This window comes from Dendrobium catenatum, unplaced genomic scaffold (genome assembly GCF_001605985.2).
Source record: "Dendrobium catenatum unplaced genomic scaffold, ASM160598v2 fragScaff_scaffold_1348, whole genome shotgun sequence".
Classification (NCBI taxonomy): domain Eukaryota; kingdom Viridiplantae; phylum Streptophyta; class Magnoliopsida; order Asparagales; family Orchidaceae; genus Dendrobium; species Dendrobium catenatum.
Window position 1 is genome coordinate 263,812 of NW_021319810.1, and position 27,219 is coordinate 291,030.

At 33.0% G+C, this 27,219-nt stretch overlaps 3 protein-coding genes across 5 annotated transcripts; all 3 read left to right on the top strand.

The window, feature by feature from the left end:
• LOC110106768 (probable small nuclear ribonucleoprotein G) lies at positions 1-7,199 on the top strand. Its single transcript, XM_020836774.2, has 4 exons — positions 1-150; positions 275-297; positions 6,455-6,576; positions 6,834-7,199. The coding sequence occupies exons 1-4, from the start codon at positions 116-118 to the stop codon at positions 6,894-6,896; spliced, it is 243 nt and encodes an 80-aa protein (XP_020692433.1). The 5' UTR covers positions 1-115; the 3' UTR covers positions 6,897-7,199.
• Positions 7,200-8,399: 1,200 nt separating this feature from the next.
• On the top strand, positions 8,400-14,954 carry LOC110106767 (40S ribosomal protein S3-3). The gene is made up of 6 exons (XM_020836773.2): positions 8,400-8,557; positions 8,736-8,883; positions 8,978-9,149; positions 13,918-13,972; positions 14,279-14,410; positions 14,638-14,954. The coding sequence occupies exons 1-6, from the start codon at positions 8,528-8,530 to the stop codon at positions 14,806-14,808; spliced, it is 708 nt and encodes a 235-aa protein (XP_020692432.1). The 5' UTR covers positions 8,400-8,527; the 3' UTR covers positions 14,809-14,954.
• A 1,633-nt stretch (positions 14,955-16,587) lies between these two features.
• On the top strand, positions 16,588-26,075 carry LOC110106772 (peptidyl-prolyl cis-trans isomerase FKBP53). 3 transcript variants are annotated; one of them, XM_020836781.2, is made up of 12 exons: positions 16,588-16,742; positions 16,833-16,906; positions 17,265-17,494; positions 17,827-17,966; positions 22,840-23,107; positions 23,194-23,436; positions 23,654-23,800; positions 23,921-24,161; positions 25,163-25,247; positions 25,327-25,368; positions 25,464-25,512; positions 25,792-26,075. In XM_020836781.2, the coding sequence occupies exons 1-12, from the start codon at positions 16,730-16,732 to the stop codon at positions 25,868-25,870; spliced, it is 1,611 nt and encodes a 536-aa protein (XP_020692440.1). In that variant the 5' UTR covers positions 16,588-16,729; the 3' UTR covers positions 25,871-26,075. The 3 variants fall into 3 exon arrangements, 2 of the variants coding, with proteins under 2 accessions (XP_020692440.1, XP_028555473.1); XM_028699640.1 differs by having other exon boundaries at positions 23,221-23,436; XR_003702470.1 differs by lacking the exon at positions 25,163-25,247.
• The last annotated feature ends 1,144 nt before the right edge of the window (positions 26,076-27,219 follow it).

Here is a 27,219-nt window from a genome sequence, read left to right on the forward strand (position 1 = left end):
AAAAATAGGATAATAGAAAAAGAACGGGAAATTGCATCGATTTCTCTTTGGAGCTTAGGGTTTTGGCGGAGCAGGGAAATCACTTCGACCGCCCAACCTCTTCGTCGTAGCAACCATGAGCAGGTCTGGCCAGCCTCCGGATCTCAAAAAGTGAGTCTTTCTTCCTCTTCCCCTCCCTGACCTTTAGTCCTTCATTACTGATTCGGTGAATTACTCACGTTTATCATCTTCTTGTTTGTTTTTTCTCTGTCTGGATGTCAAAACGGTGTTGCAGGTACATGGACAAGAAGCTCCAAAGTGAGTTCTTCTTTTCTTTCTCATTTTAGATGCTCCGTAGCTTTGTTTTACCCCGTATCGTAATGAATTTGTCTAAAAATCTAGATTTGTATTAGTTTAATTGTTTTCTGTTGATTTAAAATGATTTGAATGGCGCCCATCATGAATGTTGGCCTTGGATTTTTTTGTTCCGTTTATAAGATTTGGTTTAATTTTCTTTGTGGTTTCATAAAAACTAGATGATTTAGCATGCAAAGAGGACACGTGACTTAATATAATCTAGGGGGATTAGGACACTAAATTGTTAGATATGTGAATATAAACGTGTGGTGTTAGATATGTACACAAGACTTTTGTGCTATGATTGAGACACTATAATTTATTGCAACATACAGTAAGGAAATTACCAGTGGCATGCTATCGCAGACCTCCAATTGTACCATTGAATTCATTTTGGATATTTTCCTTTCTATTTTTCATTTTTATGATTAATTTGCAATGCTTATGTTGTTTATATTGTTAGGGAGATTTGACCCTATAAGAAATTATATTTTTGAAAACCTTTCCTCGGCTATAATAGTCTAATTCCTATTTCGATTATTAATAGATCTATGCCATTCTATTTAAAAATGAATTTCTTTCATTTGGGATTTTTCTGAATTTGCATTGAATAGTCTTGGTTGGTAAAGGAGGTGTGCACTTTGACAAGAAAAACATAGGAGCATTTGAAGTGTGGAATAACCATTTTGTTACACGATCAAATTTGTCTTCTTTTGAGAGAAATATCTCCTTTGCAACTTTTTTTTTGCTTGGTTTAATTAAATATAATTTGAGGGATCTAACACTTAGAATACATTAATCGACATACTAAATTTAAGTTGAACACGACAAAGTGCATGAATAGATAAGGGCGTGGAGAGAAGCAGAAAGTAAGTTAGTGCATGACCAAGAGTTGGGAGGGGGAATCAAGTACACAAATAATGGTTGGTACTCAGGACAAAGAATCTTGATTCACAATTGAGAGAAAAGAGAGGCACACAACTGATCAATGGCTTGGGGAACTCAAAATTTCTTTGTAATACTTAGGTCATACTATTATGTGACTTAAAAATTCTAAATCTAGTAGATGGCTTAATTGAAATGGAAAGATAGCTTTTAACAATTGATGGGAGGATGATCAAGGACAACTTAAAAGTCGACACAACATAAACATGACTTGATTGAGCATGCGGTGAATGATTTGTCATAAACATAATGATAGTGGATGATTGGAATAGAGTTGAACATGATAAGAAAGCTTAACAACAACAACAACAACAACATCAAGCCTTTATCCCACTACGTGGGGTTGGCTACATGAGAAAGCTTAGCGCAACCAAAAAAAAAAGTTGGGGAAGGAAAAAAAAAGCTAATACACAATTGAAGGTTAAAAGAGGGAAATAAACACATGGTCAATAGAGCCCTGCATTGGGTACCCATACCCACACCCACCCATGTATCCACTCATACCCAATGGGTATTGGTGGGTATCGGTACACCCATTGCCTTGTGGGTGGGTATGGGTGGATACTCAATATTGGAGGATAAATCAATTTACATTGCTAATCATCATATATATTATATTACTGCAAGACTCACTACATAGTGTGCAACACTTACTATGACTATAATAAATTTTGATATGTATCTTGAAAGTTTGCAATCAGAGCAAAGGGCAATAAGGCCATCAATCCGTGGCAGACTGCGTTCAAAAAACATGGAAAGTGGGTGGGTATAGGTGGGTATGACATCCCGAAAGTTACCATGGGTGGGCTTGGGTGGGTGAAAGCCCGTCCGAGTAAAGCATGGGTACCCAACTACGACCCCATGTAGGGCTTTGATGGTCAAGGGTCGGAGTAAGAGCTTAGTACACAATCAAGGGAGGGAAGAGAGGAATCAGGAGATTTTGGAGCTCATTTTTTATTTAGAAAACATTTCTTACTAGTGTTGTTAAAATTGAGCTAGGCACTAACCTACTCATTCGAATGAGGCATGGTGAGGCCATAGTGCCTCGTGAATTTCCTAGATGGGCATCATAATGAAGGTGTACTTAGACAAGCACCTAGCTTTAAGGTGTCAGACGGTGAGGCGGTGAGATGAGTGTCTTGCCTTGATTTCAGAGAAGGGTGCTCATAACTTAAGTATTGAAGTTGATTTTATTTTTATGATGAATTTTTTATATGAGATAATGTAAAATGAACATCAAGAGTTTGAAGAACAAGTGGGCATCTTGGAAACAAGTTAATCTAATGTAGATGTGAGAACTAAAGTTCTAGAGTACTACTAATGAAGATAAAGAGAATGAATACAAGGAAACAGATGCAGAGAATGAGGGGTTATAAATCTGTTGATAGAGAAGAGAGCATACATGATTATGAAGGTGGAACAGATTATTCACAAGATTACATTATCTTTAATATATACATGTTAAAAACTTAAGTGCTTTAACTAATCTTGCTTTAAATAATATATTAAGCAAAATTTTCGAACTTAGAGCATAATGGAGCTTGAAAATTCTTTATTTTGTCCAATATTAACTAATGTGATTATTTTCATTTTATACTCTTCCAAAGTATTCCTCCTGTGAAATAAAATTATAAGTTGCATAGACATTGCTATTTAAGTGCCCCGCTTTGCTTGTATTAGCACCTTTGGGCATCTAATACCTCAGGCATTTGGTAACTATATTGTCCTGGGTGCACCTAGCATTTTTAATAATATTTTTACTTTCAAAACCCTTTGAGTCTGTCTACACTACTATTATAAAAGATGCTTAAATCATTGTCTTTAGAATTTCTCAACCGTTCATTTTCTTAAGAGCAATCACTACCATCCAATTTGGTTCACCTATATTCATTTAAATAGTTGGTAACCCCACACATCTTTTAATTACTAAGTTTCATGTCTCTTCATGTACTGAAATATCAAACAACACATCCCTCGGCTAAACACCTATGGCTTCTTATCATTTTAAACACCTCTTCGCCATGGTTTCTTATAATTCTTCAATCAAAACCTAACTTATACGCTCTCTGATTGTTGTTGGCCTTAGAAAAGGACAACAACAAAGCCGCCCCTCTTACCCTTTACAATTATCTTCTTTACTCTGACAAACCACTTGTTCATGAGGGCCAATGACTCTTTTGTTTTCTGATAACTGAATAATTTTAACCTCCTTGTGCAATTGCGACAATAACACCGTTTTATCTTCTGCTTTCCCTTTGATGGCATACAAGATGAATTTTGATTCCATGTTGCCGCTCTCAAATCTCATTCGATTTGAGCTACTTCAAAGTTGATGATAAGTAAAAGAGGAGGAAACATATAAAGCTTATTAGGTCAGCTGTATATGATGGCTTGAGATTTTACAGAGCCTGAGCGAATTCACAGATAATATTTGAATGGTAGGTAGATATATAAGAATTTAATTCATTACAGCTTGTGCTTTATTCTGTTATGACTGATTTATCCATAAATAATGCATAGTAAATGAAATAACTATATTTATTATTTATTGTTTAAATAGTGGTTTGGTAGTACATGATTGTAATGATCACAAAAAATAAATCCATGTTATATTTCAAATATTTAAGAATGTCATACTTAATATATAAATATATATATATATTACTTAATTGAGTAATATATATTTTTATTTAGTGTCCTAAACATTAATCATGCGCAACTTGAAGTACTTAATGATGCTATTTTATCTAAGCAGGAATGTAACCATGCTTAATGAATCAAAAGTGCCATCAGAATGTGATTAATTAAAAATGTCTTTAACATTTTTTTTCATTTTATTCGTTAACTTATTTTTACGACTCCTGCATTAGTTAATTAACAAATTAAATAGTAATTAATATGATGATTAATTAATATTTAATAAATTGCATTATTATTGAATTTTGTCATGCATGAATTACTAAACATCTAACACCCTAAATTTTTTATTTACTTAACTAACGCCTAAAACGTTCAAGCACATCAACTCTATCACTCCAGCTGCCGCTGTAACCCCTTGGCTAACTCCGTGGTGAATTCTCCTTCACCACAGACTAAGCCTCTAAGCTTATAGATAGAAAAGATAAGTGGAAGGAACTATATAAATGAGAAAATATGTGAAAGGAGTAAAGAAGAAAACCTCAAATTAAAAAAAAAAAGCACTGAACACCTAAATTTTAATCCTTAGAATCCAAAAACTCAAAATTTTTACTGCATGATCCTTGGAGCACAAAAAATCATAATTTTTGTTAGGAACAGGGAAAAAATTAAATCATATAAAAGAACAAAATTTGTTTAAAAGTTATAACTAAAAGAAGAGGATACGCTCTTGTACCCCAACACTAACCATTTCATCATCAACGCTATTGGAAGCACTGGTGAATTGCGGACGACTGGACTGAGGGCAAATTGGAGCCATTGCTGATGATTGCACTAAAGAAGGCTAGGGTAGCAATAAGCAACTGTCCAGAAATGGACTAACCAAACCAGAGAAGTTTAAGGATAAGTATAGAGCAATGGAAGAAGGTTTGTAGAAAATATTCAGATAATGGGTTACAGTGGAAAGGAGAATCAGTGATTCAACTAGGATTGAGTCAAGATGAGGGGTTACAGCAGCAGCTAGAGTGATAGATTTGATGTATGTAAAAGCTTTAGGCTTTAGGTAAGTAAATAGAAAGTTTAGGGTGTTAGATATATAAATTATGATATTTGAAGCAGTATGTATGTAAATCTCCTTACTTTAAATTATTAGCCACATTCACTTTGAGAACATTATTTTGTACTAGTTATAGGAAAGGCCTATAAGTCAAAAAGTAATTTTGAAAGCACATATACATCTAATTGAGATAGGTGGCACATTAACCGTGACAAATAACTTAAAAAGAAAACTAAGAACACAGTGTAGAATATGATAAATAAGCATGACATGATTGAACATCCAATAGATGGTCTATAGTTCACCATGATCTATATGTCGAAATATTGGAGGACAGATTGAGTATCAATCGCATTCCATTTAGAAGGAAAAGGTGGACTCTTCTGGCTTAGTGTTCACTGGGGAAAGAAAAGAAAGGCGCATTTTTATAGTTTAAAGGGGTTTTAACTAGTTTTGGTTGCATTGTGGGTTTAGATTTGGGATAAGATTTGGTTAAGGGTATATTTTGTCAGTGGTTGGAGTAAGCCATGGGAGATCTAAGAGGGTGAATCATGTTGGATAGAGGCTAAGAAAAACAGATATTCAAATGCTCCATGGATGCTTTGATTTTGATCTTTAACTTGGAAAATTTGGGCAAATTATTAGGTCCGGTCACCGGACAGAGAGAATCATCCGAATTTCTCTCTATCTATAATAAAAGCACAGTCAAAGCGCAGCTGCTACATGAACTGCGATTTACTGTAGACAGAGAGAAATCCGAATGCATCTTCTCTATCAGGTGACCGGACCTAATAATTTTTCGAGAATTTGTGGGGATTTCCATGGATATGGTATCTCAGGAGTTTGAATATTTAGAAGAAGCACAACAATGTCATTGAAGCATTAGATGAGGAGGAGCGCAAGCTTTTTAAAGAGGAGGAAGAGAAAAAGATAGATACATGACCTTATAGAGGGGAAGGAGCGAGAAAATGAGAACAAGTTGTTGCACAACCGGGTGTGGGAGAGGTATTGATCTTCCTCAAATCAATCGTAAAGCTGTCCTTCCCAATATATACCCTCCCAATCTCGTTGCACTAGACAACCGTAGATCTATAACATACAGATCAAAATATTGATGGAAGTTGGACTTAGTTAAATCTTGTTTAAGCGAGCAAACACAAATCTTCATCATGTGATTTTGGATTTTTAAATGCAAGTGTTATAATTTCAAGATCTTGATGGGAAATATATCATAATATCCTAACAAATGAAATCAGACACAAGCACAAACACACAAGTGAAAAAGCTATTTGAAATCTTTCAATTTCATCATTCTTTACATATTAAGGTCGATTTTTTATTGCTTCTTAAATCAGCTTTCTAGTACAAAATTTTATTTTTGTGCTAAAAAGCTGCTTTAAGAAGCAGTAAGAAAACCGTCCCAAACGAAAGTCTAAATTAACTGTTTCATTTTTCTTACCTCTCACTTTTTTTTTTCAGTCAAGTTGAATGCTAATCGCACCGTCATCGGCACCTTGCGTGGATTTGACCAATTCATGAACCTTGTGATTGACAACACTGTCGATGTGAGTGGCAACGAGAAGAATGATATTGGAATGGTGGTATGTAATCATCACTTAAGTTCCATCTATCCACCTATTGAAAAATTATTACACGTGGTGTCTGAACACGTCCTAGGGTCAATCCGGACGCGCCACGTTACCCAATGAACAGTGCATCGAATGACGTGACACATCCGGATTAGTCTCCGGATGCATTCAAACACCACACAGAATAATCTCTCCCATCTATTTGCGTCCATTCAAAGCTTCCTTTTTTTCTGTTAATATTCTTTTGCTGTTTTGTTGGAAAACTGAAGGTTATCAGGGGTAACAGTGTGGTCATGATCGAAGCACTCGAACCAGTAAGCAGATCACAGTAGCCCTTCTGATCCTTGGAGCTATTTATACTGGCTGGGACTATATGATGTACTTCTAACTAGATTTTTAGAATGTTTGTGACTGTCTGGCGTCTATGAACGCTTTTTTCTTCTTGCTGCTGCTCGGTGGGTTTGTCTTTCATGGAATTATCATCAAATCTCTTAAAATGCCCAAATTTGTAACCTGCTGGATGGTGATTAAGGGCCGTTTGAGATTTCTGTAGTCTTTTTTTTTTTTTTTTTGTATAATTAGTTGAATTGTTATGAAACAAAATAAATGTGTGCTAGGTAGCTTATCACAGCTTATTGATTCGGCGTTTTGGTTTTAGGCTTCGGTTGAAATAGTTTTTTATCATTATTTTTTTCGTTGCTTTTAAAAAAAATTGAATTAAAAATTCTAGTGTAGAAAGTGGCCAGAAAATTATTCCAAATAAAATCTTAGGCTTTTTTTACCATTGTTTTTTGTTTTTTTTCAAAAAATTATTGCAGCAAAAAGCTCATTTTAAAAAATGCTCAATATACAATAAAGAGGATGAGAGCATTAAGAATAATTATTAATATTTTATGATGCATATTTTTCTTAAATATTGTGAGCTTCCATTGGTACCTTTTTGTTATTCATGGCAATATGCCATGCATGTAATTCGATCATCATTGTTACTATTGCGTATTTATGTATGTGAATTTAAAAATAAAAAAATATATATTAAAAAAAATTTTGAACTTAAAATTTTACTATCATTTGCCAAAAAACTTATTGAGCTATTAGAATCAATTCATTCAACTAGGTTTGTTTTCAAAAATTGCAAGATTTGCTTCTGATTTTTCAAAAATTTGGGTTTCATTTGAGATAGCTTTCGTATTTATTTATAAAGCAATTTTTTAGAACAAACCAACATGATCAATCACGAGCCCCAATCGTAGGGCTACTGTGCCCTTCGCAATGGCGAATGGTAATATCAAAGTGATAGGAAATAAAGACTACCAATTCTTCTAATCATCGCGCCTTTCGAGCATAAGTGATACGTCGATGTCGATGTTGATGATGGATCAATGATGTGCATTAGCGCTATGTTTATTTAATATGTACACACAATAACTCCTTTATAAATGCAATGCATACTAAATTATTTTAGTTTTTTAGATCAAATATTAATTTATTATCTTCGTTATGAAGATTATTAAATTATAAAAAAGCTATAACAAAAAAAAAACATATATATATATATATATATATATATTTCTTAGGTTTATTGTATAGCCATTTAACTTCATGAGCGTTTCTTTTATATTATATTAGTATATCCTTTTCTTATTTTATATTAAAAACTTGAGGACATTATGCAAATTATATATACTGCCCAAAACTGGTGGCTTGTAATTTGATAAATTTTATTGGCCTTTTAGGGATAAAAACAAATAAAATACTTATTACAATGGAGGGGAGGAAATCAACCCTTCAATCTCTGACGTAGATGAATATGGACCGTTTGATTTAGTTCCAAGTAGCATCCCTCCTTATAAGCCGATTTCTGTGTCTCGCATCCATCCTAGGGTTTTCTTTCACCGAAATTGACGACAGCAGAAGCTTGCGCGGCTGCGGTTTGCCTCCGTCATTTGCCGATCCCGCAACCATGGCAGCCCAGATGAGCAAGAAGCGTAAGGTCGGAGCTTTTTTCTCTTGAATATCAACCATTGGGACTTCTCTACGTTTTTCTTTTTCTGCTTTGATGTATAGTTTGAATAACAAGTATTGTGATCAAAACATTCTTTCTGATAACTAGAAGGATTTATTTTGTTTTAGATATCCTATATCTTGGGTTGTGTTTTTTGAACTTTCAGTTTGTGGCTGATGGGGTTTTCTTCGCGGAGCTGAACGAAGTGTTGACTCGTGAGCTAGCGGAGGATGGATACTCCGGTGTGGAGGTCAGAGTTACTCCCATGAGGACTGAGATCATCATCAGGGCGACCCGCACTCAGAACGTTCTAGGTTTGACCCCACTTAATCATTTGCCTTTTATCTGGTCGACTCAAGGGTTTTTTGGCTTATTAAATGTCTGAGTTTTGGGTTTGTGCACCCACAGGTGAGAAGGGGAGGAGGATTAGAGAGTTGACGTCAGTTGTGCAGAAAAGATTTAAGTTTCCAGAGAACAGCGTTGAGCTTTATGCTGAGAAGGTTAATAACAGGGGGCTCTGTGCCATTGCCCAGGCTGAGTCTCTCCGCTATAAACTTCTGGGAGGTCTTGCTGTCAGAAGGTTTGCTATTTTCATTTGCTTGTTTTTCATTTATTTTATTTAAATATTTTGCTTATTTGTACTCTTTATGATTCTACTGCTTCTCTAATTTAGTCCTGTAATTTAAGTTCTCATTTGAGCGTGGTTATATGGGCTTGTGTTTTATTTAAGTAATTTCTTTTTAATGCATTTTTCCCGTTATGTTTCTATTAAGCGATTGTCCTTGTATTCACTAAGTAAATGTTTTAATTTTATTCACAGTTATTTGCTTCTATTGAGAAGATCTTGGTTAATCCTATTTTTTGTGTTAAGATATTTTAAGTATTTATTTCATGTTTATAAAAGATCATATTTAAAGCATTTTCTATTAACTTCAATCTTTCTTTCTTGAGCACCCGCTATTTTGTCCCGTTCATCTCATGGTCACAAGAGATGCATTATAGATTAAGCCAAGTTTAATACGTACTGGCTTTTATGGTCTAGTTGTGTGTCTTGGTTGTTTATATAACATTCTACCACAAGTATGAATTATTAGTGATAGAGGTGTGAATGGATATGATTTTGATATCTTACTTATTTATTTCTTGTTCCTTCTTGATAAATATAATCTTTTCTTGTATTTTGTAGCTTAGAAATGGATATGGATCTGCGTTCTGTTCTTTTATTTTTTCTACGAGTAAGACTAGTAACCAAAAGGTTTTAGTTTTATTTTTTTGTGTTGGCTGATCAATATAAAAGGTGGCATACCATTATATTATAGTTACTAAATGTTTCTTCGGATTTGCAACAAGTATTTTTTGGTAAACCAAATTCTTTTATAAAATTTCGCTTATGCCACTCCACTTGATCAGCAGTGGCATTGTGAAGAATTTAGTTGAAGGCTTCTTTGGTTGTTAGATGTAACATTACTGCAAAATAAAAGATTTTCATGGGTTTTTATTAGTTTGATGTTTGCAAGGGCTTCAACTAGTTCCATGTTTGGTTCAGGGCAAACTCTTGAACTAGTGAAAATAGTTAGCACTCTAAACTACCTTCATCCTCCTATTCAAGTGTTAGACTACATTTGTTTTTCTTTGCAACACTGTTTGAAAATTTATATGGCAATATTTTTCTTGAGGTTTCAATGTTTTCTTTTTTTTGCTGATACTTCTATTGTATATTGTCCGAGTCAATGACAACCTTCTTATTCACTTTAAACTCTTTTTCACTCGCACACTAGCTTACGAACTTGGCGGCGGCGAAATATTTCAAGGTGTTGCTTGTGAAAAAAAAAATCCTAAAAGAATCATGCCACTTGCTAATCCCCCATCATTGCCACCTACTATTTTTCTCTCTTTTGCTACTGCTAGTCTTCTAGAATCCTATCGTGGCCCATAGGGTTAGTTGGCTCCTAAAATTTTGGAATTATAATGATTGAAAGGGATGACAAGCATCAACAATCATGCAGTAACATATATTCTTGCCATATAGTCAGAAAAATTTGCATAATCAGAGGAATTAGATAGACAACTTCATACCAAGCATAAAAGCCACCAAAATGGTGAGAGCATAACTATTTCACCGCCATATTAACACATTCAATTTAACATTTGCAATGTAGATTCACTAATAGTACTTATCATATGCAAGGTTGAGTTAGATATGCTAAGATTCTTATACCAGTTGACTATATGTCTTAAAATTGTAATTCCTCCATAGGTTAAGGAAACTCAATAAAATTTGCTGCACTCAAAGCTAAGCTTGAGCATCACAACACTAATTGGACCTATAAATTGATTCATCTCAAGTGGCAGATCTTGCTCAGGTATCACATTAGAAACATTTTCTTGCTCAACTTCTAGCAATGTATTACATTTGGGTAGTAGTTCTAGAATCATTTTCAAAAGTCAAAGCATATTAGTGAATAGTCCGTTGTCATTGTAATAATTATTTAGAGTAACTATTGCTAGAGGGGGAAGAATAATAAAATTCTAGCTAATGCTTTTGGAGTTATTGCCATTTTTTCTTTAGGTAAGAGTGTTGCTTTGTTGTGGCTTATTATCATAGGTAACAATAGAAGATGTTAAAAGAGATGAAAAATGATAATCAGGTTGAGCCTTATATTGGTAATCATAAGAAAATTATGGATAAGATCCAGAGTTTAAATAGTGATGGAAATTTTCCTATTTAGGACCCAAATATTATCTATTCATAAAACTGACACCCAACTATTATTTACAATTATATATTGATCAAATTTTGAAGGGCATGTCAAATTTACCAAATATACATTGCAATGATTCATTTAACTCTCAATGATTTGATTGTTGCATGCTCAAATGTGTGTTTGATAGTTAATTATTTTTGCTTGGGCATACGTTTCATAAATATCATTGTTTTGAAAATTGGACCGAACTAGTCAGATTGACCGGTTCAACCAAGAACCGGTTGGCTAGGCGGTGGATTTCCTCTTAAACTAGCTTTGCTATAAACCGACTGTTCGACCACCAAATTGGTGAATTTGTCCCGATTTTTAAAAGCTGTTTGGTTCAATAATTATCTATTTTATATAATTATTTTTTAAGATAAATTTAATAAATTAAAATAAATTTATTAAATTTAAATTTAAAATAATTTTAAATTTTATAATAATTAAATTTTAAATTAGCTCCAATAAAGTTGACTCATATTTCATCACTATTCATGTGACTTCTTTGGTCATTCAATTCACAAAAAAGCTATATAAATTTATAAACAATACTAATCTAAAGTGTCTAAGTGATGTGAGACTAAAGAACTAAAGTGAGTTTTTCATGTTAACAACACAATCACTATATTTTTAAACATAATTTTTATAATGTAAATAATTTTTTTTAATGTTAACCATTAAATCTTGAACCTCTCTCTTTTTCGATTCTATCTTCGATATGATTTTTACTACTTTGGTAAATATTATTTAACTTTTAATGTTAACCATTGAACCTTGAATCTCTCTCTTTGCTGGTTCCATATTCGGTTTGATGCTTACAACCTTGGTAAATATAAGTATAATTCTTATTTATATTTAAATATATAATATAAATTAGTAATTATTTATATTAAATTAATATATTTATATATGAACTAAATTTTCTATTTATTGTGAATTAAAATCAATGATTGGGATATTTACATTTAAATTTAATATTAGTAATTTATTTATATTTAAATATATAACATAAATTAATAATGATTTATTTTTTAAAGTTCAAGTTATAGAATATAGTGTTTATGTATTAATTTATTTGTTTTTTAGTCCCAAAATTATATTATTCATAATTATTACATTGTTATTTCATCATTTAAATATTTTTAATATTTATTATGCCATCTCGTTAGATCCATGTTCAACTGGGCCAGTTGATCATGAACCTCTTTCTTTTCAGGTTCTATCTCCGGCCTGATTTTTACAATCTAGATAAATATGATGGTTGGGTGTTGTACACATAATATAATAATATATCTGGATCAAACAACCTTAAGGGGCTGTTTGGTATCGGATTTACAGCAGGATTTAAGTCGGATTTATGGCATAAATCTGAGTAAATCCGCCTAAATCTAAATCCTATCATTTGACGGATTTAACAGGATTTGGCCGAAGAAGGGCGCTTAAGAAAGAAAGATGGATATCTTGGCAACGAGCAAGGGCAAGCTCCCGTAGTCGTCGTTACTTCCGAAAGAAATATATATGTATAACCTCAAAAAATGCATGAAAATCTTTGCATTCTACAAAACAACCCCTTAGAATGCTATTCTGCAGACAACTTCACATCAGATATAACACCCAAAACTAATTAGAACACGCTCTTAAGATATTATTTAACCATCATTCCTTTCACGTCTTAATTGTTTTGCAGTGTTCCAAACATCTTCTAAACCTATAAAATACTTATGATTTTTATGGGCATGCCATCTATAAAGCAAATAGGCCATTCAGTGCTAAATTTGTGTCGGACGGTGGCAATATTAATGCCATACAAGCTGACTAAGTTATGAGCGACTATTTATCATACAATAAGCTTGTAATGGCCACATGATCGATACTGAGCAATTTTATAAAAGATTATGTTTATTTTATTTAACAATTAGTTTGTATGTTCTAAATTATTTCATCCCAGTTGTCCAAGTTTTGGCTGTTTACGTTATACTTTCTGCTTCAGGAATTTTCTTTGGATTTTATGATTTGCTGTGCATTGAATTGTACTAGAACATTTTGTTAAACTTGTTGGCAAGTTTCTTCTCCTATTAGCTTGTCCTATCCAATAAAATCATAAATTGTGATGACAATGCTATTATTTTATGTTCTGCATTTCAAGTTTATATTTTGGGGCGTTCGTTACATAAAGAAAATGAAAATCTTTGTGAGGATCTCCTGGAAGCTGGTAATTTTTAAATCATTCATTGCTTCGTGGCAATTAGAACTATTTTGCCAATGCAAGTAAATAAAATGCTCATTTTTTTTCTCTAAATGATCACTTTGATTTTAGAATCTGATTATGTTCTAAATGCAATATGTCTGATTTTGTGATTTTCATGGGTGCAACTTTTTTTTTGATAGAATTCTGAAATATGAAGTGGTTATGATTTATATCATGTTCTGCGACATTTTAGTTTTGTGGCCTGTCTGAAGGGCTATAGATTTTTTTTTTAATTTGAATTTCGTTATGAATTGAAACTTTTTGATCAGCAAAGATGGACTTTTCTTTTGAAAAATTTTTAAGAGAATTGGCATTGCCTGTTGATTCTGTGTGGAAATGTGGTTTTTTTCTAGGGCTTGTTATGGTGTGTTGAGGTTTATCATGGAAAGCGGCGCCAAGGGATGTGAGGTATGTTTAATTTTCATTGGTTGATTTCTATCTTTTATTGGATTAATTATTATGTGCAGACTCCGAACGCCGTTCGGAGATCAACCAGAATGCACCTACATAATCCTTCGCTCGGTACCGTGGCTCGGTACTTTTCGGTATCATTCGGTATCGCGGCTCAGTACTACTGACTTGACACATTCTGGTTGTTATCCGGACGGCATTCTGCATCTGGTCTCCGCATATAATAATTTCTCCCTTGGGCTTTTTACTTGTGAGATGCAGGATTTATTTCCCCTCTTTTATTTTCCTTGCATGATTTTTTAGGTTATTGTTAGTGGAAAACTTAGGGCTCAGCGTGCCAAATCCATGAAATTCAAGGATGGATACATGATTTCATCTGGTCAGCCTGTGAATGAATACATTGACTCTGCCGTAAGGCATGTTCTTCTCAGACAGGTAGGCTTTTGTTTTATGGCATTCTTTTCTTCTCTTCTTATACCTTATATTAAGGTTTCGTTAGTGTTTCTTAAAACAATTTTTTAGTACTAAAAATCTTCTTTAAGAAGCAATAAGAAAACCGTCGCAAGCGAAACTTTAAAGAACAACTTCCTGATTGAGCTTGGCTCAATGTTATTTGATCTGAACTTCAGCTTTGACCTTTATTGATTTCTTGTCATAATTAGGGAGTTCTGGGCATCAAAGTGAAGATTATGCTTGACTGGGATCCCAAAGGCAAGCAGGGGCCAACAACTCCTTTGCCTGATCTGGTTACAATCCATCCACCCAAGGAGGAAGAAGAGTATGCAAGGCCTCCATCTTTGACTATGCCTACTGAGATTGAAGTCCCTGCTTAGATTTATGAAATGCTTTCCTTTCTCTTTAGACTTTTCAAAACAAGCTTCTATTGTTTTTTGTCTCTGAATTTTGTTCATGTACTGATGGAACTCTCACATTTGGATTTCGAACAGTTCTTTTCATAAATCAAGATGGATTGTTTTAAGAAGCTTATTTCCATTTTTTTGTTTTTGTTTTTATTTTTATTATAAAAGTTAGAGATTATTATGTGTTGAACAGTAAAAACATAGTTACTGTACAACTACGATTTTATTGATCTCAGTAAAAAAAATAGAACGAACGATTTTCTGTGTCCTGATTCTGCACGTAATAATCTTTTCAAACAAAAATATCAAGAGGCAAGCCTTTCATCCGAAATATTTTAGTGCATGTTGAAAAATGGAATTATGCAACAAACAAATTATAAAATTATCTTTAACATAATAGTTTTACTTTCATATATGAAATTAATAAACAAATAGTATATTTTAAATTATTTTTTTTATTATTAAACAATCAATTGAGTACTGGCCAAAATATTTGATCAAAAATTGAAATGTATTTACTTTTTAAGATAAATGTGATAAAAACAGTTAATTGAAATTTTATTATATTTATTTTTTAGAAGAAATTTAATGATTTTGGAAATTTTACTTGTGAAATATTTGCTTGAGATATATCCGTATATATTTTATTCCCAAACAATATTTATTAATAATGTTAAAGAATGATTGCTTTCAATTGAAATTTTGACTTTGTAGCCTCAAAAAAATATATTTGAAAAAATATGTTTGTAGTTTATTTTTATAGGGGAAATATGCTCAATTTTTTGTTGAGCCAAATTATCCTCTTTTGAGTCTCCCCTGTGAAAAACTATTAGGACTGGACACCGGACGTAGCTCTACATCCGGACACCAATAACATGTCGCTACGTGCGGCCTGACGACCCGACCCGAACCGGAACCCAATATTTCTATGTTCGGGTATTGCTTGGTATTGCTCGGTATTGCTATGTATTGGTCGATATTGCTTGATAATAATGAGAAATACCGCTATGTCAAGACCAATACCGAGCAATACCTAGCAAAGTCAGGGTATTGCTAGGTATTGACAGAATGATATTTCTCGTTATTGCCGAGCAATACCGGGCAATACCTAGCAATACCCCGATATGCACAAATCAAACAATACATAACAATACCGGGTCCGGGTCCGAGTTGGGTCGTCGGGCCACGTGGTAAAGAGTAAGAGCATGTGACAACATATTATTGGTGTCTGGATGTAGAGCTACGTTCGATGTCCAGACCTAATAATTTTTCCCTCTTCTCTTCTATATCATAAGTCCTGTTGTTGTCTTCCCCAACAAGCCCACATCATGAAATTTGATTGCTCCTCACATTATCAACCCACTACAAGTCCATCATGAAATCCAGTCGTAGGATGTCTGTTCTAACTTAGGTTTTGTTTGGGACGGTTTTTTTATTGCTTCTTAAAATAACTTTTTAATATAAATATTACAATTTTTTTAACTAAAAAATTGCTTTAAAAAACATTTAGAAGCCGTCCCAAACAAAACCTTAAATTCGAATTCAACCTAATTTTGATTTATGGTTTAATGGAGAACCAATTCAAATTAATTTATTTCTTTAATAAATATAAGAGAAGTAATTTTATGTGAAATAAAAATTTCAGCTTATTTTTTAAATAAAATAAATAAGTGGTATTTTTTTTTGGGTGAGTAATATGAATCAATTTCTTCTTTTAAGTTAATAAACCCAACAAGGTCATTTCGGTAATTACAAGTGTATCTCCCGCCGCTTTTGCCCCTGGCGGCGGGTTGCTTTATTAGGGTTGAAGGGTTGAGCGATCTATATAGGATTTCCAAGCGGCCGCCTGGCGCCAGTAAACCCTGTTGCCGGAGTCGGTCTTCTGTCGTGCAAGATGGCTTTTTGGGGTTGAAAATTTTCTTCAATCCTTTCGAATTTTTTCTCACTTGTCTGTTTGTTCTTACTTCCTACCTCTTCTTCGTTTTCTGTTACCTCAGGTGTTGAAATCAGGCCTTCTAAACCGTATATTCATAATTTTGATCAATCCCGCGGCAGGCTTCGCATCTCTCAGGTAAGTTAAAAAAAAAAGAAGGAATTTTCACTTTGGAGAATGTTTATCTCTGGTCATTCATACTTGGGACCTGTGTTTTGATCGTTGTAAGTCTTTTACATTCAAATATGGATTGCTTTGCTTTGCGGCCATGGGATGTTAGTCTCCTACTTCATAGACTATTATCCTTGTCTCTGTAGTTTTATCTGAGATTTTAAACTTTTCACCAAGTTCTGTTTTCTAGTATTGGATTATTGGAAGTTTGATTGCTCTTTATATTATGCTATTTATTTTGGTTTACAGAAGAATCTCGACTACTAAAGTTAAGATATTGCATTTGGAAATCCTCTTTACGTAAGATTTTATGTGGATTATGCAGGCAACACTAGGTGATGGTAAATCTACATCCAGGAGCACCATGCAGTGCAATGTTGGCGACAAAAGCCCTGTTTTACTGTGCAGTTTGATTCCCAATGTATCTGAAACTTGCCATTTGGAATTGGAGTTTGAAGAGGATGGAGAAGTCATCTTCTCTGTCCTTGGGCAGAGAAGCATCCACTTAACTGGCTATTATCTTGGCCATGGACGCAGCTTGGATGGAGATGATACGTATCCTTTTAAGGCTTCGTTTGGTTACCCGATGCTAGTTTTAAAAACTTTGTTTGAGAGAATGAAGTTTTCTAATGGAGAAGCCAATACTAAAAATCTTTTGAAGCCAATACAAAAATGAAGTTCCGTCAAAAAACAGTTTTACAAAAGTGTAACATACAAACAACAATCTAAAAATAACTTTGCCGTTTTGAAACAGAAAAGGCAAATTTAAGCTTTCTCAAATAAGGCCTAAATTGAAGCTGCAACATTGAAATGCTAATGATCCTATATATTTTGCGCTGATTTTTAAAATTTTTTATGCTAGAACATTTTCCTTGACCATTTCTTAGTGAATCCTATGGGGAAGATATTGCTGAATCTGATGCTTCTGATAGCTATAGTTATGGCAGTGAAGATGACTATGAGTCTGATTTTATAGATGATGCTGATGTTGCAATATACTCAGAATCTCGGAGGCCCAAAAGCAGCGGTAGTTTTGATATCTTTTGTCCCTCCAATTGATATAATTTTATCTCAGATAACTCCATATATGTATTTTCATTAGTGTGCTTTCTGTAAACGCACTTATTTCCATTAGTGTTTTCTGCTAGAAATAATCTTGTGAAGATGGGCATCGTCGGGCATTGGGTATCCTCCTGTTAGGAATCTCAACAATCATTTCCTCCATATTCTCTAACACACTGTTCTATTTGCTTGATTTTCCCTCTCCTTTTCATTGACTAAGTAATTTGCATTAGTTAGTTTGCATGGATATTTGACTTCTTTCTCTTAAACTTTTTTTTTTCATGATTTGGTCAGGATGGATTTCTAATTTTTTTAATTAATCATGCTTGTAGATATGAAGCAATATTCATTTAGATGTCTTGCATTGAGAGTGTAACTGCAGATTCTCTCTTTGCAGTAATTTTTTATTATTTTATTAATTGGCTTTCCTTTAGTTTTGATGGATAATTTGAGCTTGGAGATAGAGGCGTCATGGGATTTACTGATTTAGGGTTTTGTTGCATTTGCACACACCATTTGATGGAACCCTTTAATGGTTTGAGGCAATTTTGAATGAGCTTTTTGCTGAATTCCCCATTGGCATGTTCTGAACACGCACTTGTTGGCTTTTGTGTCTCCTGAAGTGTTGTCATCGTGGCTTCCTAGAACTTGTGTGAATTTCAATAGCTGTTTGATTATTGCCCAAAATATAAATTTTGATTTGCATTTCCGAAATCTAATTATGTTTGCTCTGGACTAAAATCACCTTAGCTGGAAGGAAAGAAATTTCTTTAAAAAGTGCTATAAAAACTTTTTATGCTACTAGTTTTCATACTTGGCAATATTGCTATTAAAAAAATATTGAAAATAAAATTGCAGATCTATAAAGCTAAATGCAAGTTTCAGTTAAATCCGATGAATATATAGCACTACTATTCACAAGGAAAACTTAAAATTTGAATTTAGGTATTTTATTTAAAATAAAATACTAATAAATATGATAATTTATACTGTATGCTGTTAAGGGAAATATTATAAAACATATAGCAACAAATTTTAACGATATTGTTTAGTCATAGCAACATATTAACATATTACAAGCTTTGGTTAAAACATTTTAAAGAAAGTATTCATGAAATTAAAACACTAAAAAAATTACAAATAATTCATATAAACGAAATAAATTATCACTATGTTTTTTTTTTATTCATCGTCATAATGATATAAACCATAAATCTTAATATTAAATGTTATTATAAAACACAAGTTTAAAATAAGATTTATGGTAAACATTCATTTAAAATTTAAATATGCCATGAGGATTATGGTTCATGCTGATTTCATTCACTTTTATATTCTTCATACGAGATCTCGTATGTAATAATTCTATCGTCATTGAATTCTATCTTATTATAATATTCATCATTGGATTTACGGTGATTTTTATTGATGTAGAGAAAGCATATGATAAAGTATCAAGATAAGTGCTTTGAAGTGTTCTACATAAGAAAGGGGTTAATAATGCTTATATTCAAGTCATTAAGGATATATATGTAGGAGTTGTTACTCGTGTTCAAACATAAGGTGGCTTGACCAAGTATTTTCCTATTTCAGTTGGATTACTTCAAAGATCAGCCTTAAGTCCATATCTTTTTGCTTTAGTTATGCATATTCTCACGATACATTTGCAAGAAGTTGTACCCTGGTGTATGCTTTTTGTTGATGATATTCTTCTTGTTGATAAGACTAGAGAGAGTTGAAGGTAAACTTGAATTATGGAGGTCAATCTTAGAGTTTAAAGGCTTTCATTTGAGTAGATCTAAAATTGAATATGTGGAGTGTAATTTTAGTAATAATAGATTTAGTGGGGGATTGAGACTTTGGGCGATCAAGTCGTTAATAAGAGTACACGTTTTAGATATATTGGGTCTATTGTTCAAAGTGATGGTGAAATAGATGAGGATATTATTAGTAGAATTCAAGTTGGATGGTTGAAGTGGAGGAATGCATCGGGCTAGTTGTGTGATAGAAAAGCCCTTCTCAAATTTAAAAGAAAATTCTATAAGCTGGTATTGAGACGTGCAATGCTTTATGGTGCAGAATGTTGGCCATTAAAAGAGAAGCATAGTATTAAGTTAAGTGTTGTAGATATAATGATGCTCAGGTGGATGAGTGACTTTAATTTTAGAGACGGGAAATGAAAATGAGCATATACGTGAAAAGGTTGGATTAGCTCCAATGGAAGATACGATTAGAGAGAGTCACTTTAGATGCTTTGGTCACAGAAAATGTTGGCCTTCTAATCACCCAGTTAGGAAAATAGATGTATTTGATTTGACTTATGTTAAGAAAGGTTGAGGTAAACCTAAAAAGACTTGATTAAAAAATATTGGAAATGATATCTCTTTATTAGATTTAGATAAGAATTTGACTCTTAACATGACACAATTAAGAAAAAAGATTCATGTAGTCGACCTCACAGAATGGTTTAAAGGCTTGTTTTTGTTGTTGTTGTTATTGTACTCAAATTAGATATCATTGAATTCAATATAATTTAAAGTAAAATAATAAATTAACAATTCAACTAAGTAATTAATTATGTTCCTTTTTTGAAGCTTCAACCCCACTTTGCTTTGTTCTTTTATATGATTATGAAATAGAAATTGCTCCTAATTCAGTAGCTCTAAAGATATTATTATTAATATCTTTATTCTCTTCATAAGCAAAGGCCATTTCTTCGTCTTCAACTTCAGATCTTTTTTTTATATTATTCATTTTTCATCGTATAGTATATCAACAAAAAATTCATTCCATCTTCACTATTCATTTGTCTCTGTAATTTGAGGTTTCTATATGTTATTTTTTTTATTAAACATAATATAAACAAGTTGTATTCTTTATTTAATAGAATAAAATATAATAGTAATAATACATAATACAAAAATTATAAAATATAGCTTGAATGAAGTGTTGCCTCAAATTGCTTCAAGGTTTATGCCTCATTTAAGCCTCAAGACACTCCTTGATTGTCTTAATTTGAGGCACACCTTGAGGCGTGTGCCTAGAACAATTTTTTAAATCATGGTAAATACAACCAATCTAGATGGTTTTTGTTTGAAAGTATTATGAGGTTATTATATTACACGTACCTATATAATAAATTTTATGTGTTTTTTGGTTTCAAGCAAACAAAATGAGAAGTTAAAATTTTGAGGTATTAAAAGAAACTCATTTTTCTTGCATTTCTAAATTGGTTGATTTCAAAATTTTATGCCCCTTTCCTCTCCTGAGCCCCTCAGTTGTTGGCGATACCCCACGAGCTTCTACAATCATTAACGACCACCCCTGAACACCTTCCCCAATTCGCACAAATCTCACCCTACCACTGCCTCCCTCTCATGCCCCTGTCTTTGGTTGTTGACGATCTCTCTCAAGCCCTCTTGTTGCCAATGCCCCCTCCTTGAACCTCCAAATTTTGGTGTCCTCACTTGAGCCCATCCCATAGATGAGAGAGAGATATAAAGAGGTATTTTAATCTATTGGAAATATATTCTAACAGTCACACTCAAAAAAAGTATTTGATTTGCTTCTAATCAAATAACTCTTACATTTCCAAGATATTATTTTTTAAAATATTCAACCAAGCAATCCCTTAGTTACATTTACATTGTGGGCTTTAATTAATATACATGCTTTACTTTATTACGAAAGTCCTTGGAAGTTAGTTCATTATGTGTTTGGTTCATCCTTGCAATTTTGATTCATTCACGCTTGGAGCTGAATTTGATGTGTCTTTAGAGTCATTTTTTTGTGTTTGAACTTGGTTCATATTGAATTCGTCTTGATCTTCTACTTCCTACCCTTTAATGGGTCTCACTACTAACCTTGTGCTGGGTTTATCCACAAACCATTGTATTAAAGTTTTCTATTTTATGGTTAATATGGGTCAATCATGGTCTGTCTTGATGATCGATTTTGAGGGAAACTTCTTATATCAATGTGAGGCTAAGGTCATCTATCAGGGACTTCTCTTTTTGTTGTTTTTCATCTAAATATTTTTTATTGGTTTTTTACTTTTTTTTTCGTGATTGAGATTTAATCAAATATTTTACAATTGGATTGTCCTTTCATGTTGTGCACCTAGTCGCTATGTGATTTTATTTCGCTCTTTGATTTCTTGCTAAATTTCACTTTTTGGCAATATTCAAATATTAGTTGACACGTATTACATGTTTTTTTATTGATTTTAAAATAAACTAAGCTTTACATAAAGTAATATTTAGTGAACTGTGAATTCTGATTCTTTGTGAACCTTCTTTGTTTGTTCCTTCTCTTATTGCATTAGTGAACTTTAGATCCTAAGGCATCCTGCCAGCTTGGTTGAATATGGTAAATGATTTAGTGGTACTTAGGATGGCCTTTACCCAATCAGTTATATGGATTAGTTTGTAGTTTGTACAAATGTAAGTACTTTTATCTTTATCGTTATAATGAGCATATTTGATGCGGAGCATTTTAGCCAAAAATGTTCCTAGGATTATCTAGTTTAGTTTGTTACAAGTTATTACATGTTTTCTAGAATCTTCTAGGTTTCTCTAGTTTTCTACTTATTATATATATATACATTGTGTTAGAGGAATGGAGCATTGATGAATATTATCTCTTTTGAAGTATTTAAGCTTTGTGTTTATTCCTGGATTGGGGATACCTTCAAGCAATTCCAATTCTTCCGATGACCCCTACATCAATACTTGTCATACTAATCTATGCTAAAAGTGTAGAGTTGAGTTGCTTAATTTGGTGAAGGATATAGGCAATCTCCAATTTTCTTATATGTACTTCATTTACTTTATCTTTAGTTGTGATTGAGGAGATTGAAGATGATGAAAAACAACATCGCAACTTCCGTCGCCTAAAAAAGAAGCATGAGATTAGTGATTCTGAGGATGTTGAAATGGGATCCCAGCAGCTTGTTGTAAGGAACAAAGGATCTACAAAAGAGGAAAGTGAAGATGATGATGGTTTTCCCATTTGTTTCACCGAGGAGGGTACAATTTCCAAAAAGAAGAAAAGTGATGATAAGAAAAGGAAGGTTAATGGCAGTACTCAAGATACCGTTTCTGTTAGGTTTGTCTTATTTATTATCAAATTTAATGTACATTTCAGTTTCTTTTTCTTAAATATTTTGCTATTTATTTTTTCTCTCCTGGCAGTAAAGCTAATACAGATCGCGATTCCAGGATGCCAGCTGAAACTGCTTCTAAACATAATGAAAAATCAAAGAAAAAGAAGGAAAATGATGAAAAGCGTTCTATAGGATCTGAGAATGAAGAGAAACAGAATAAGCATAAGGAAAATGTCAACGTGGAAAACAATTCTGAAACTGATACTAATCTTTCAAAAGAAATTGAAGGTCATGCTAAGGAAAGCCTAAATGGAGTTAAAGATACTGACAAGTAAAGAGCAATACCGACAATCTTGTTGTTTATTAAGATTTCATTAGGGACGGCTTTCTTATTGTTTTTTAAAGCAGTTTTTTAGTGCAACAATTTTAATTTTTTAACTAAAAAGCTGCTTTAAGAAGCGGTAATAAAGCCGTCCCAAACGAAACCTAAGTCTGTTTTTTAATTTAGTGGATTTTTTATCTTACAGTGATTGTGATGCTACTGTTAGGTCTGGTGATCCTGATGCCTGCAAGCAGAGTAAGAAAAAATCCAAAAAGAGAAGGATTAGTGAAGGTGCGTCTGATGAGCAAGACTCGTTCATGGAAGACATTGACGCTGATAAAATACCAAAAGAGGACAAAATGACTGTGGATGAGTAAGATATAATGGTTTTACAAACGAAAATCTATTTTTATCTGATTTGAATATTGATAATTACCGAGTAATTTACATATCTCGTGATTTTTTACTCTGGAAATTCTTATGCTGATTTTAGACCTGCTGCTACTGACGTAAATGTCACGAAGAAAAAGAAGAAAAGCAAGAAAAAGAATAAAGATTCTGATATAAAGCATGAGGCATTAGCAAAGGAGAAAGCTGACCTAGCGGTGAATGGTGTTGATGAATTGAAGCAAGGATCTCAAGCTATCAAAACTCGAACTTTTCCTAATGGTCTTATTGTAGAGGAAGTTTCTATGGGTAAACCAGATGGCAAAAAGGCCTCTCCTGGGAAGAAGGTATATGCATATAGTGTTTATTGTAAGGCTAACGGTCACAAAGTTGATGTTTTTATGCATAGTTTAATATTTGGAGTGCGTATTTGATATTAGTTGTGCCTTGGTTCCTATGGTATGCCCCTTGTTGGGTTATAAAAGAAAATTGTAGCTGGATGGAATCAGGAAGATAGGGTTTGGCTTTTCTTTTGAAACTCAATGTTGGACTCGTTCCATTAAACTTGCCTTGCACTTGTTAGTATTCTTGGGGATTATGAAAGTTCTATTTCAATCACCCATAGCAAATAAGGCAGAAAGAAGAAGAACACACAAATTATACTAATAATTTTATATAGATTGATCAATTGATAGTTATATCTGTTCTCATCATTGCAACTTTTTTTTATATATTGGTCACTATAATTTTACACTGTGAAAGATGTTTCTCCGTATGATATAAATTATTATGCTCCATAATTAAATAAGTATTTTTGGATATTGTTGCGTGGTGAGCCTTGATGGCTTCTTATTTTTGAACCTTTGCTCTAGCTCCCAAGGAGAGATGCCACTTAACCGACACATTTTAATCTTTTGTTTTTCAATGCAAAGGTGTCTTAGGGATGCTATTGAGTTCAAGCTTTTGTTGCCCATATTGTTTGGGATGATTAATGCATTAGCTAACATATACCCATTATAGGTAGCAAGGAAAATGTCAATGCGCTTGTTTTTCTATTTAGAATGAAGAGTCAATTGATGGATAAAAATTCTTTTACTATCCAAATGGATTGTAGCTTATTCTGCATAGAAGATTAATACACTATTTATGCCAATGAAATTTATTCTATCCCTACTGTTATATTGGACAATGAAATTTATTCTATCTCTACTGTTATATTGGAAAGAAAATATAAATGTATAGAGACTTATCCACTGATCTTCTATTCTTTCTTTTTTACACCTCTTCTTACTAAAATAGCTGTAACACTAACTTTTTTTTTTCTCAAATCTCGTTTTTCTTGTTACAGGTATCAGTTCGCTATATTGGCAAATTAAAAAGCGGAACTATTTTTGATTCAAACATTGGTCAAAAACCTTTCAAGTTCCGACTTGGTAATAATTCAACAATTCTATGATGATCTAACTTGAAAATTAATTAAGTTTTTTTTTTCTCTTCTGTTTCTCACTACAGGCATTGGTGAAGTTATCAAGGGATGGGATATAGGTGTTAGCGGTGAGTCTCAAATGTGAAAATTTTGTGATTCTAGCATTCTAATTCTCTTATAATTCTTTCTTTGTTCTAAATTCTCATTTCAAAATTTTTTCCAGGCATGTGTGTTGGTGACAAGAGAAGGCTTACTATTCCTCCATCATTCGGGTATAAAGATTGTCTCTGTTGATTAGTTTATTGTCAAGAGTCTCTGTTGACTAGTTGGTTGTAAAGAAAAAAAAGCTTCTTAGACATTTAGGCTTTGTTTGTGACAGCTTTTTTTCTGCTTCTTGAAGCAGCTTTTTAATATAAAAATTAATTTTTTTGCACTAAAAAACTGCTTCAAGAAATAGTAAAAAAGATGTCCCAAATGAAACCTTAGCTTCGATGTTCATAATTATCTTTATTGCATTTTTTTTTTAATTCATTTCTTCTTCCTCGCTGCAGTTATGGGGCTAAAGGTGTAGGGAAGATTCCACCAAACTCTTGGCTTGTGTTTGACGTTGAGTTGGTTGATGTGCAGTGAAAAAACAACTGGTTCTCTCATGTGAGTTGGAATTTACTTATTTTTTATCCTCTCATGTGAAGAATTAGCAAAGCAAGGAGAGTTTCCACAATTTTGTTTGCAGATACTATGGTCATAATATTATTCAATTTTTTTTTATGGTTGAATTTAATGTTTCTTAAATCCCCATGGAATGTGATTTTGAGCAGGTTTTTCAACTCTATCATTCAAAGCAATGAGCTATTTTTTCTTATTTATGTTGTGCTCATTCTTGAATATAAAGTCTACTTAAAAGTTTAATGGAACTTTGATTTGATCTTTGATTAGCGCTTTGCATCAAAAATTTTATTTGATTATTGGTAGAGGTAGACCTAAAAAGGCTTGGTTATAAAATATTAGAAATTGTTTTTCTTTGTTAGATTTAAACGAGAATTTGACTTTTAACAGGACAATGGAGAAAAAAGATTGATATAGTTGATCCCATATAGTGAGACAAAGGATTGTTTTTTTGTTGTTATATTGGTTCATTTTTATAATCCTGACAATTATAATTTTATCGGAGATCATCATCGCTGCAATAAGAGTAGCTGTGATTGGCAACAGCTTGCTCTATTGCAGCAGATGGTGATTCTTGGATTGAATGTTGAGGTCTGCTCAATTCGATCTTTTGAGCAGATCTTGGCAACAAGATAATATTCCCTGCGAGAAATAGTTAAATGTGAGGATTTTTGTCACAATCATTGCTACTGTCCTTAAAGCCATTAGAGAGGTTTGGATTGTTTCAGCTAACAATAGTGATGTGAATGAGAGTATGGAGATGAAGATAGCTGAGATGATAAGAAATTGAGAGAGTTGGGCTGTGGGATTTGCCAAGCCAGCTTTCTAATCCTACGAGGACTCATGTGCTGGAATTTGTATTCGGTGCGACGCCAGATGTAGCTTTAGGTTCGGACGTTAATTAAATGACGTCATGTAGCGTCCCGACAACTTGAGGATCCGACTAGATAAAAACTCAAAATTTACTAATTTAGTACGTGCTTTTTCAAATTACCGCGCGGGCCCGAAGACCCGATCTGGATCGCTTGAGGCTAAGATTAGCTATTCTATTTTTATTTTTTAATTTGAAAATTCTTAATTAATGATAATGATCAAATCTTAATATGGGCACTAATGTTTCTTTGATATATATTTTCTGAAATTCACTTGCCAAATTTTTGAAAAATTTATTTACTTATTAATATGAGAGAAGGGACTTGCTTGATATATGAGAATAAAGTAATGGCTCATTTGGTTGTTGAAAGAAATAAATATATTTTTATAAAGTAATATTTTAATTTTTTAATTTTTTTGAGTGATATTAATACTAAAAT